The following is a 12,706-nucleotide window of genomic DNA, read 5'->3' on the forward strand; positions in this document are numbered from 1 at the left end:
CAAAATTCTCCCACAAAGCTTTGAGTTTGGTAAAAAAAAATTATCAAAATATGTTGACGATGTACACCCTCCGTTTCACAATGTTTGTTGGATCCTCAAGTCAAAGTGGTAGATTTCCGGTATTTGATTAAGACTAAATGAAAGTACGTCAAATTTGTATTCAATTGATGATCAATCCAACGAGACGGGAACAGCGTGATTTTATCAAAGTTTACTTCGCTCTACGTATATGAACCAAGTAAATATTGTGAAATGGAAATAATATATGCTAGGCGTCATATCCATGAAAAAACTCTGAAGGTGCTAATTGAGCGTGCAGATTTGTCTTAGATCCTCTGAAAATCACCTTCTAAATCTACCTTTAACATTACCGCAACCCTGCAACTAAAAGTGATGTATCAAACTTTCTCTTCACTGGGACAAACTTGACGGATAATATGCAACTAAAAGTGATGTATCACTATGATGGAAACGAATAATGTATTTGTGCCATCAAACCGATATAGAACCGCTCATATATTCATGATAGCATAGTAGCATAATATTTTCATATATCAAAACCCAAGTTAGATCATGCCAAATAAAAAGTAGCTGTATATGCTAACCTGGTGGGAGAGATTGCTTCAACTTCTTTGCCTTTTTAGAGTCGAAGACAAATAGAGGGACTTGGAACAGGATACCTTCAACTTGACAACATCATTTCTCCTATTGGTCTTCACAGAACAGGGATTCATCCTCCTATTGGTGATAAGCAAGTCCTTGATCTCAGAGTTCTGCTTTGGCTACGAATACATAAAAGAATCGCTTAAAAATATATATAAAAGACTTGGATGGAGACCATATATATATAAAAAATCAATCGACATGAACGAAAGCTCTAGCCTTGGTTCCTCATAGCAATACTACCTAAGATGAGAGCAAAATTTCGCTGATAGACAACCATGAACCAACAGCACCAATTTGCACAAATTCTGCACGAAATTGCAGCATGAACTTGGGGAGGTCCCAGAATCAACAAGAAACGAGCCGGCTCAAGCGAAGTTGCTTCTCTAGAATTAACTTGGCACCAGAATTAAAATGCTTCGCACAGAAGAATTAAAATTCTTCTCCACACATTTTAGGTACGCATCCGCTTCGTGATCAGAAACACGGAACGGCACAAACTAACAAAAAGTTTGCAAATGCAGCAAAAATTAGAACCGCTGTACCTTCGCCGGCGTGGCGTGCTTGCTGGACGGGAGCGTCGCAGTTCAGCGGGAGTGGATGGAGGCCGGGCAGGAGGTTCAGCGGGAGGCCGGGCGGCGGGGAGGCGACGCGCGGCGCGGTTCTGCGCTGCGGGGAGTTCGGCGGCGGCGGCGGTTTTTCGCATCCGTTTCTCTTTGGCGCAGGAACGGGACTGCCTGCGTCCCGTTTCTGCTGAACCAATCCGGCCTGGCCCGTGACCGTACCAGGCCTCGTTAGCTGGCTCGTGCACCACGGCCCGCGTTCTCTTCCGGTATCTGGATACGGTTCCGGTCCGTTTCGTTTCCGCGGCCCATCTGGCCGCTTCCGAACCGTGTCGTACCGTATTCCCGCCCGTTTTTGACCTGGATCAACGAAACAACTTGCCCGTCGTGCCCGAGCATGCATTTCGTTTTTCTTTCTGAAGCTTCATTTTTTTGTTCGATGTATAATTAGCTGAAATACAGTTTCTCCCTCAAGGTTCCACGTTCCATTTTCACAGACAGTTTTCCTTGTGTGTTCATGGGATGATGCTTTTGCTCTCCAAATTGACAGAGTGATCCCGAAGAGAGAAACAAACAGGTTGACGGACACTCAGGATTCAGCCACCAGATAATTAAATTACAAATTATAGAGGAACAATTTTACATAAAGCTCCTCAAAATATCGGGCGATGGATCCAACAGGAAATTGAACATAAAAAACTTGAAGATCAAATTATTCCATGAATCATGAACCGTTGTAAGCTACTCCTGCCTTTTGTCTGTCAAATACTTATGTAGGCATATATCATGAAAAATATACAGCAGGAGCACACATCACTACATTAAGAAATATGGAAGTCAATGCATGCTAAAAGCTTCAAGTGGATTCCTCATTATTATCCAGCCAGATATCCTCATCCTCAGATTTGATTGGCATCCCCAATTGGTCAACCATGCATGAGAGTAACTAGTGTAGCCAATGCACCAAAAGGCAATCCAACTTTTTGTCGTTTCACGTAGAGATGGCAATCAGGCTAGCTTTAGGCATATTTCAACATCAGAAAAATCCATTTCAAACCTTTATTTGCTATATATGTGAATGAAAGATGCATGCAATGTGATCAGGTGAGAATGTGCTCACTATATTTGACATCCTCTCATGTCTCCAGCAAAGCCTTAAAAGTTTGGCATATACTAGCAAAGTCAGAATATGTTCTACCAGACAAATGGAAGAACAAGATATTCTGGTAGAGGAAAGATTTGATCCGGTTCTCTTCATCTATGCGGTTTGTATAAATAGCTGCTGAATGGAAGAAACGCAGCAAGCCAAGAAGTCAAGCTACGAGATAAGCAGAGGAGAAGCCTTACACGGGGATAAGGGCCTCCTCTGATAGCCAAGGATGACTTGCCTGTGTCCTTTGTGCCCAAGGATCAGCAATGTGTGAGCCCTTGACTTGGTTCATAGGCAGTCTCCTTGGCTAGGCTGAGTGGCCCATATTGCTCATGCCAGGCTTGATCTGTCTCCTTTACTAATGCATTAGATTAGTCTTGATAATCCATACAGAAGAACAAGATATATGCACATCATCATCTCACGTGTAGCTGTTATTTTAGAGTGTATGCTGCCTGACTATTATATATAATGGCATTTGCTTTTTAGAACCACTCCTCACTACATGCGCATGATACTCTGACCTCATCCTCACTACATGCGCATGATAATCGGGTCTCATTTAGTAGCAATGCAGAGCGGCAAGAGGAATAACTGCAACTAATTTATCACGGGTGTTTGCCAACAGGATCATCTAACCTTGCGACCAATTGTATCCATACTATCTGAAGCTGCCATCCACAATTTTCGACGCCTAGTGAAGTGATTATGTGTCGATTCCTCTGCTTCCTTCTGAAATCGAAGCCCCCAATTTCCCGCAACACAAAACTGACATTACCTTTCACGAGTCTTTTCGCAAAGGCTGGGCCGGAAGAGGAAGAGGCAAGTAGGGCTTGAACCTCCTTGTGGTTAACAGCCACACGCTCTAACCAACTGAGCTATTCCAGCTGTTGTTGCTTATATAAAATTTTTTATTTAACTAATAGTAACGTACTACTTCAGTTCGTCAAATGATAGCTTTCGGCCAGTTCGGTCTGAAAGAAACCAGCTACCTCGGTCTGGTAAGATCGTGAGTAGGTAACAAAATTAAGCAAGCAAGCTGAGGAGGACAAAAGGTAGAGGGGCAGAGAGATGAGTTACCAGAGAGTCCCTCCCGACGAACCCTACCCTCCACCAGGCAATTTCTTCGTCTTCTTACCGTTTTCCTATTTATTATTATTATTAGATTGCCGTCTCTGCTATGTTTAATTAAAAAATCCAGGCAGGACGAACATAGGGATGTAGTCGAAGTCAACTGTGTGTTTGGGATCTTGCTGGATCTTTACAAGTAGCTTGTGTGCTCTTAATCTCGAGGAGTTTATTTTCTTGCTAGTCGTGTGGCTGCCAAGATGCTGTGCTACAGCAAAAAATTCCATCTGGATTTTGAAGGTCTGAAGCCATGGGATTTCTTCAAAATCTATGCGTGCCTGATCATGGCTTTCTCTGCAATTTCAGGGTATCATCCATCTCAGGCGTACCCTTACCCACCTCCACCCGATGTGTACCCTCCACCTCAGGGCCATGGACCTCATGTTTACCCGTCCCATGGTGTGTATCCTCCACCTCAGAGGCCTTACCCACCACCTGACCAGCCCCCACCAGGGTACCAGGGCTACTTCAACAATGACCAGCGTCCTTACTACCCGCCACCGCCGCAGCCTCCACCGCCATATGCATATGGGGGAGGATGCCACGACCACCACCATGGAGAGGACGGCTGCTCTGGCTTCCTCAAAGGATGGTAATATATGTTGCAATTGCTTCATGCTGTTGCCAAATTAATGTGTGCATTATTTTTTAGTACTGTGCTAAGCATAGTTATCGATTTCGGGTTATAATCAAGGTAGGATTTCTTGGCTATTTGAGTCTTCTTGATGCATATTAGTATATTACTAGTGTGTTGAATCGAAGATAAAGTTGTTATTAAATTGAAATGGTAGATGTGATGGATGACTTTTGAGAAAGATGGCAGCTGATTCTTTGGTTTGTATTTGCAATTTGCTCAAGATAGATGCGGTGATGGCTGAAAAAGAAATCACTAGGTGATGCTTAGTCTGTTTCTTTCTTCTTATTTTTTTAACCATGCTTAGTCTGGTTTTACGGTAGCTATATCCAATATTTTCAAGAGGGACTTGGTCCCCGTAACATTAGTGCCATGTCTGTTAATCTACGACTGTTGGCATGTTGCAAGACATGTTGCAAGTTTGTCTTTGCTATCAAGATAAATTCAAATCGTTTTTCCTTTCAAATAATCAGCAACGATTCGAGCTATATATATTGTGCTCAAAAGATAACAAGAAATATCAGCGACTCTCCACATGCAAAATATATAATCTTTTGTGTGATGTAGTAAGTCGCCAGCACTGAATCTTAAGCATTAAGCGATACTGCAATAGTACTATGTTACTGGCATCTGGATAAAAGAGGATATCACAGAAATAACCTGGCGCCATATAGTTCTTCTAATTGTTAGCGTTCATTCAGGTAGTGTAAGGAGTTTCAGTACATCTTACTGTACATCACTTGAGAGAGACATCAATTACTGGTACAAAACATTTTATGAATCAGTCTGGTTATACAGTGGTATCACCATATCAAATTGAGAAATATAATGGCTTATGCTACGATACCTGGGATTAGGATCACCGAAACCAAAAATAACGGCGTTGACAGTCAAACATTTTATTCAGTGTCAGTCGTCATTTTCCTCGCCAAAAAAAAAGTTTCAGTCGTCATTTGTTTGCCTAATTTTATTAATCTTGCTTTAATTTTACCCTATCCCACCCACCTGCAGTTTGGCTGCTCTTTGCTGCTGCTGTGTCCTGGAGGAATGCTGCGGCTTCTTCTGAGATGTTAGACACCTGGTATCCGGTTTCAATTTATTGGTTGTAGCATTCTGGAGTATGTTAATACGAAGATATTAATTGCTTTTGTAACTCGATGTGATAATAGAAGGAATTATGAGTGCTTGTACTACTATTAGAAACGGACAGTTCTCTGCGTCTATGTTTGATGATCTGAAAATAAACATCCTTTTGTGCATGCTCTGTTTGGAAGGATGGCCTGTTTTGGTCTGTGAGCCTGTGTGTCGCGTATGATAGGTTAGAGTCTCTATATTAATCGTATACGGTTCTTGCAGCAAGGTTTCGTGGTGTAGTTGGTTATCACGTCAGTCTAACACACTGAAGGTCTCCGGTTCGAGTCCGGGCGAAGCCACTCTTTTTTTTTTTGTTTTGAACCTCCGCCTCTGTACGAGTCAACATTGCTAGGACTTCGGGTGGCGATCGACGTGCCGCCATCGTTGGCGCCTCTCCATTTGTTTGCGACAGATTGTGTCACTGTGTGATCTACTTCTCTGATTATTTTTGAGTAAACTGTCAATCAGTCAATGTAAGCATTTACATGCTGCAAATATAAGCACTGGCCGTTGCAATGAAGCTTCACCACGCAATGAAAAACATCTCCAGGCTCCATGCCCAATCCCAAAAGGCAGACTGTTCCACGACGCCGCTTTGCGACTGTTGCTGCAATCTGCGCATGTACTATCCAGCATTCCAGCAGATAATAAAAGCTTCTTGCCAATCAGTCGTCAACATCACCCCATCAAGGAATTATGAGTGTGCAAACTTATTATTACAAACGATTATCTGCATCTATGCTTGATGATCTGAAATAAAGATCTTTTTATGCATGCTATGTTTGAAATAAAGATCGGTAGTACTATCTTTGCTGAGCCGGTCATGGCACCCTAGCTTGCTCACATGTCACATGGACTTTGGTCAAGCAGTCAATCCTCATGTCGTGTCTGCTACTCATTGGAACTGGCAGCTTAGTACATGTTGGAATAAAGCCAGCGTCCCCAGAATACTTTCAGAAAACAATGGGCTAATTATGTATACTAACTCCCTCTTGTAAAAGGCCATATATATATATACGTACAAGTCCTAAAAGAATTCATTTGGTTCAAAGTTTTAGCTGCCAATCTTTTTTTTTTCTGGAGCATATATCAATACGTTTGTCATACACCCCAAAACTATCTCTGCTACTTCACTCCCTTTTAACATTTTTCTTTCATGTTTCCATTACAATTGTTGAAGTTTAAATTTTGTGTGGTGAAAAGTGATATTGTGCATTCATGACCCCATACTATAGAAATGTTTGGAGTGAAGTGGCATGAGTGATTAGTAACAAAGAAACATGAGTCGCTAGAGGGGGTTAAAGGAAATAAAAGATCCATCAAGCGGCAATAAAATAAGAATTTTGGGAGTAAAATGGAATGTTCTATCGAAATCTCTCAAAAATTAGATCAAATTTTATATGCCTATAGAATGTATTTCCCTTGGCAGTTAGGGAATTAGGACTTCGTCGATTTTGGTGATAGAACTTGCATAACGTGCTTGGTCAACTTTCTAAACTCAAGCTGTCGATGGAAACAATCTTTTCCAGTCTTTTTTCTTACTGCCGAGGGCATTACACCATTGACAAATACTTATCTAAGAACTCGTAATACACTTGCAGCCTGATTTCTAAGAAATTTCCACATCTTAGAAAATTGCTCACTTGCTCTCATGCAACATGTTCGCTACGATAATGTATTTCTTTTACAAGCCTCCAGGACATGTCCTAGCACTGTACATCTAGTAGCGCCCTAGCTTTCTCCGTCCGCTATGTTCTCTCAACCATGATCCTGAACTACTAGCTGGTACTGTAGTAGACCGCACATGTTCTGACCATGTCGAAAAGCTGAGTACTTCTACAGCGACATGAGCCATGAGGCGAGTGAGGTGGTAGCAACTAGCAACACGGCACCGTAGGTGCAAAATAACGCGTAGTCTAAGTTTACTAGTTGGTTTCCTGAATATTAAGAACGATGGGAAGTGGGATTTGATGCTGAGATCGGCTGGGTTTGGGAAGCACGAGCTGAATTTATATGCACATCATAGTACATCTCCGCTCGACCGATTTGACGGAAACCTCAGACGACGCGGCTGCAAATTCTAGCTAGCACCTCCCACCAACCTCAAAGTTCAAAACGCCTTACATTTAGAAAAAATTTAAACATCCAAAACGAGGACGGAGAGAGTACTTCTTTTAGCGCCAGCTTCAGTGGGCCACCTAACACCTAGACGAGCCAGCCCACGCCTGTCTACCCCCTCGCCAGACGGCAGAGCCTCATGTAAGGGTCTGTTGGTTGGTGGAATGAATGATGTGTTTGATTGAGAAACGGTGGAACGGAGCGACTCTTGTAGGCAAATATAGCTCGAACATGCGGAACGAGACGGATCGGTAAAAACGAGCGAGCGCTCGCCTCCCACGCGCGCTCGAGCCCCGCTGCCCATCACCGCCCGCCCCTCTCCCCTCTGCAGGTGAGTGACCGGCCCTCGCCCTCCCTCTGCCGCGCGGCGCCGCCCCCCCGCCCCCGGCCGGCGACCGGCGAGCGCGCGCCAGCCCCTCCCCCCCGCGCCGAACCCCCACCCCCGCGGCGGATCTGCCTCCTGCGCCGCCCCCCCGGCACTGCCGCTGCCCCCACCCACCCCCCCGCGGCGGCTCCGGCACCACCACGGGCGCCCCCCGCGGCGGCCTGGAGCGCCCCCCCCCCCCCCCCCCCCCGGCGCGCGGCTGGCGGCGGCCTGGCCGCTCAGCCCGTGCTCTCTTTTCTTCCTCCCGTGGCTGGAGCAGCAATGGCAGCGCCACCGCAACGCCGTTTCCCTCGCGTCCGTTCCGTTGCCGTCACGCGCCCCTCACGCGCGGTCGGGAACCTTCCCGAAGGACAGGCAAGAAATATCTATATTGCGGTGAAAAAGGTAGCATGCCTGCCGTTGCCCGGCTCCCCAACCAGAACCTTGGGGCGAAAACCCCTTTCTTCCACCGCCAGCGCAAGGCCTACTCCCGCTGCCGCCGAGACGTCGCCGCCGGTGAGTTGTTGGCTTGATGGCCATGCCCTCTGTCGCGATTTCCATTCTTTGTGCTCCGGCGCTCATCGCGTTTCTCCATTTCAGGCCAGGGAGGAGCTCCATCCTTTCTACCGTGCTGAATCTTTCCCCGTTCTCTCCCGTAAGCGCGTCCTCGTGATCTTATTCGTGTTCCTACTCCTGCTAGATGTGCGCTCTCGTTGCTTTAACTTTCCTCTTTTTCTTTCTTGATCAGGTCGACCGGAACGGCGATCTGACATCGACCCGCTCTGGACGTGGACGCACCTGTGGTCACCGTGCGAGGACGAAGATCTGAGTCCCCTTCGTCCGTCTGCAGCTCTCCGCCCAGCTTTTCTTTGTCTGGGTACCCTCTCGGTCTCCCTTTATGACGGATTAATTTGAATCCAGTGCTTTGCTTTCTTGGATGTACCACTGCCGCTGCAGCACATCGCTTCGTGTAGACTAGATAGAGACGGTAAGTGCCGTCCGCTAGGTGGTTTCGCGGGTTCCTGATCGTAGCGTGCTCTTTGCCAAGCCGTAGATCTGCGCCGCTGTGTATTCCGTCGCCGGCGAGAGCTCCGTCGACTTGAGATCTTGTTCTGTTCTCGGCGCTTGTAGTTTCGGAATAGCCAGAGGACAGTTTCTTATGTTCACCTGATAGCGATTTGAGTCCTTTTTGATACACATCATTGTGCAGCTCTATCCGCTGTCCGCCATTGAAACCCGAATGATCGATTTCCTGCGGTCTTCTTCGTCGTTTTTGTCGAGCTCTGCCGCTCGCCAAACCCCGGCGGAGAGGCTCCTTGTCCCGGCGCGCCGCCGGGGGAGCGGTGCCGCCCGTTGTCAGTAGGAGCAGAGCCCAGCTAGCTTTAGCTGCGAGCTTGTTTTTCATTTTGCGTATGCCCACTCTGTCTGGAATCTGGCCCCGTCTAACATTCACTCTGTAAATAAATAAAAAAAATCCTCATTATTGATTTTTAAAATCATGAAGGTCAATGTAAACATGTTTAACCTTTTAACATCTTTATTAGGGAAATCTCGTTAGGACTTTAATTTCACCTGATAATCTTTCACACACAAAAAGAAAAAGAAATCTTCTCTTGCTCTTATTTCGCCCGTTGATTTCTATATTCTCTTTATGAATAACAGGAACTGGACGGAGGAAAAAAAAAGAGTTTCAGTTTTAAATTAATCTGAAAATAAATTATGACAATGACGAAATTTGCGTACAGAAAACGAACATATCTAAATATGCTCATCATGTGATTTAAGATAAAATATTGCAACAGCAAGATCAACCATAACCAGATATACTAGGTACGAAAGATATAGTTAGAGACAGAAAACCGTACGTTTCTTGTCTGATCGGAATAACTGGGTAAAGAAGATGACGGCGACGATCAGCACCTCCGCGCGCTTGATGATGATGAGTCGCGCCGTACTGATGAGGAGGAAGACGGGATGCGGTGATGAGGACGTAAAGGATGACGATGTGGAAGCGTTCGAGCAGTCGCGCAGAGCGCTTCCCAAAAAACTTATTCGCTCTCTCCCGGTGCAGGATCACTGAGATCGAGGTTCTGGAGACCTGCTCTTCTGATCGCCGGTGCACGCCGACGAACGGGACGAAGAAGCGTACGTGGCGGCAGCAGGCAGGTTGAGGCGTGTTGTGCGTCTTGTGTGTTAGATTTTTTTTCCTGTGGCGGCACCCGCGCGTATTTATAAGGAGAAACCGCTAGGATTTTTAGTGTCCCAAAAGCCAAGTCGATTACGAGTTCCCAAAATTTCGCGCGTGAAATCCGTAACATATTCGAAGTGGCAAAACAAATCTGCAAAAAGAAGCTGCGTGCCCGCAAGGGTTGGACCGGATTTTGGCGGACCATTCACGTCGCGCGTTCGCGCCCTTCACCCGAAGCCCGTGCCCGGCCCGGCGAGGCAAGTCGAGCGAGTGTGCGCGCGTGTTCTTCCTTTTTCCTCTCACCCACACTTGCAAGAGCATGGAGAGCATCTAACTATTTAAGTTGGATTTCCTCCACCTCCACTAAAAAGGTGGGACTAACTTATTGCCATGCACTTTTGCACTAATGGGCTTTTAAGATTTTATTGGAATTATTTAGATTTACATGGGCTGTGCCCAAATATTACAACAATCCCCACCAGATCTCAAAGTTTCATTATAACTTTGCCTCAATCCACTGTTGTTTGATATACCAGTGTTTCAATGGAGACTATTAAGTTGAACCTCCATCTAGAACAACAAGTTACACTCATTCACAACTTAGAACAATGAACTAAGCCTTGAATTGCAAGTTTTGTGCAAGTGAGTTTCACTTACAGTCAAACTGATACTTGACCTCCAGTAGGCTACTTCGCGGTTGGAGCATATAGGTCGTACTCCTTGGTCTCTTCATGAGCTTAATAGAGATCATCTGAATCTCATAGACTGCGACCATCCAACAGTCGGGCTCACATAGTTGTATTCGTTTTGCAGGATAACGTCTTTGCTAATTAAAGCCAACAGAATACATTAAGACCAATGCCAACCTGCCATGCAGTAATCGAGAGTATTGCATCCTTTTTCTCGAGTGAGTTAAAAGGTTACTCTCATGCTAACCTCTAGCTTGTTTTTCCTAGATTCTAATTCACGGGATCTCCGATCACATAGGTTGGGTTACCACTAGGGAATAGCTTATACGGGTCTCAAACCCATCTCTTTGGATGCATTGCCTATCACATTGCGTGACAGCCCCTTGGTGAATAGATCAGCCAGATTTTTCTCAGTGTGAACATAACCCACAGTGATAACTCCGGATTTTCTTATTTTTCTGACTGATTTTAACCGTCTCTTCATATGTCTTCAAGACTTCGTATTGTCTTTTGAACTATCTACCTTGGCAATTACTATTTGATTATCACAGTTCATCATTATTGCTGGTAATGGTTTCTCGACAATAGGTAAATCCATCAAGAGCTCACGAAGCCAATCGGCTTCCACTGTAGCTGTATCTAGTACTGTGAGTTTTGCCTCCACAGTAGAGCTCGTCAGGATCGTCTGTTTGCATGATCTCCATGAAACAGCAGCACCGCTAAGAGAGTAAACGTATCCACTAGTGGCATACAGCTCATCTAGATTCGATATCTAATTAGCATCACTGTATCCTTCTAGTACTGCAGGAAAATCGGAATAGTGAATCCCGTATATCATAGTACCCACCGAGCAGTGCATTACGCGCTCAAGCGCACGCTAATGATCATCTCCCGGATTACTAGTAAACCGGCTCAACTTGCTAACAGCAAAAGAGATATCAGATCTCGTTGCACTCGCAAGATACATGAGTGAGCTAATCATCTGTGAATATCTCAATTGGTCTCTGCCAATTCTTGTGTTCTTTCAAAGGATCAAGCTCGGATCATAAGGAGTTGGAGTAGATTTGCTATCCTTGTAGCCAAAGCGATTCAACATTTTCTCCACGTAATGGGATTGTGAAAGAGTAATTCCATTCTCTCCCTTGATCAGCTTGATGTTAAGAATGACATTAGCCTCACCAACGTCTTTCATATCAAAGTTTTGACACAAGAATATCTTGATCTCGTTGATTACATCAAGACTAGTGCCAAAGATCAGTATATCATCGACATACAAACACAATATAACTCCTTGACCCCATCATAGCGGTAATACACACATCGATCAGCCTCATTGACACTAAAACCTGCTGATATGAGTCTCAAGTTGAATTTCTCATGCTATTGCTTAGGTGCTTGCTTCAGGCCATACAAAGATTTATACAACTTGCACACCTTGTCCTCATGACCCTCTACTACAAATCTACTACAAACCCATCAGGGTGTGTAATGTAGACTTCCTCTTCCAGCTCTCCGTTGAGGGAAGCTGTCTTAACATCCATCTAATGGATGAGAAGACCATGCGAGGCAGGTAGGGAGAGTAGAACACGAATAGTGCTCAATCTCGCAACAGGTGAGTAAGTATAAAAAAATCTTCGCTTTCTTTCTGGGTGTAATCCTTAGCCACAAGTCGAGCTTTATACTTATCAATAGTACCATCAGGCTTAAGTTTCTTCTTGAACACCCACTTGCAACTCACAGGTTTGCAACCATATGGTCTTTCGACCAGCTCCTAGTTCCATTGGAGAGAATGGCCTCCATCTCGCTACGGACAGGTTCTTTCCAATCATCCGCATCAGGAGATGAGAATGCCTCAGTAATTGTTTTGGAAGAATCATATATGAGATAAACAGTGAAATCATCACCAAAAGACTTTGCAGTCCTTTGCCTCTTGCTCCTCCTAGGAGCATCACTGTGAATCTTCTTATGATTTGATTCAAGTGTGTGTTCATCATGCTCAGAAAATTTAACAGATTCAGGAGTTGTATTGACTATTTCATTCAGAGGAATGAAAGATATAACATGCGAGTCTTTTA

At 44.8% G+C, this 12,706-nt stretch overlaps 1 protein-coding gene and 1 non-coding gene across 2 annotated transcripts; both read left to right on the forward strand.

Moving 5' to 3' along the window:
- Positions 1–3,375: 3,375 nt before the first annotated feature.
- Positions 3,376–5,351, forward strand: LOC112879289 (cysteine-rich and transmembrane domain-containing protein WIH2-like). The gene is made up of 3 exons (XM_025943507.1): positions 3,376–3,493; positions 3,811–4,096; positions 5,150–5,351. The coding sequence occupies exons 1-3, from the start codon at positions 3,448–3,450 to the stop codon at positions 5,202–5,204; spliced, it is 387 nt and encodes a 128-aa protein (XP_025799292.1). The 5' UTR covers positions 3,376–3,447; the 3' UTR covers positions 5,205–5,351.
- Positions 5,352–5,497: 146 nt separating this feature from the next.
- Positions 5,498–5,571, forward strand: TRNAV-AAC. Its single transcript has one exon. It is a non-coding gene; the product is annotated as a tRNA-Val (tRNA).
- Positions 5,572–12,706: the final 7,135 nt, after the last annotated feature.

Source organism: Panicum hallii, chromosome 2 (assembly GCF_002211085.1).
Source record: "Panicum hallii strain FIL2 chromosome 2, PHallii_v3.1, whole genome shotgun sequence".
NCBI classification, from domain to species: Eukaryota; Viridiplantae; Streptophyta; class Magnoliopsida; order Poales; family Poaceae; genus Panicum; species Panicum hallii.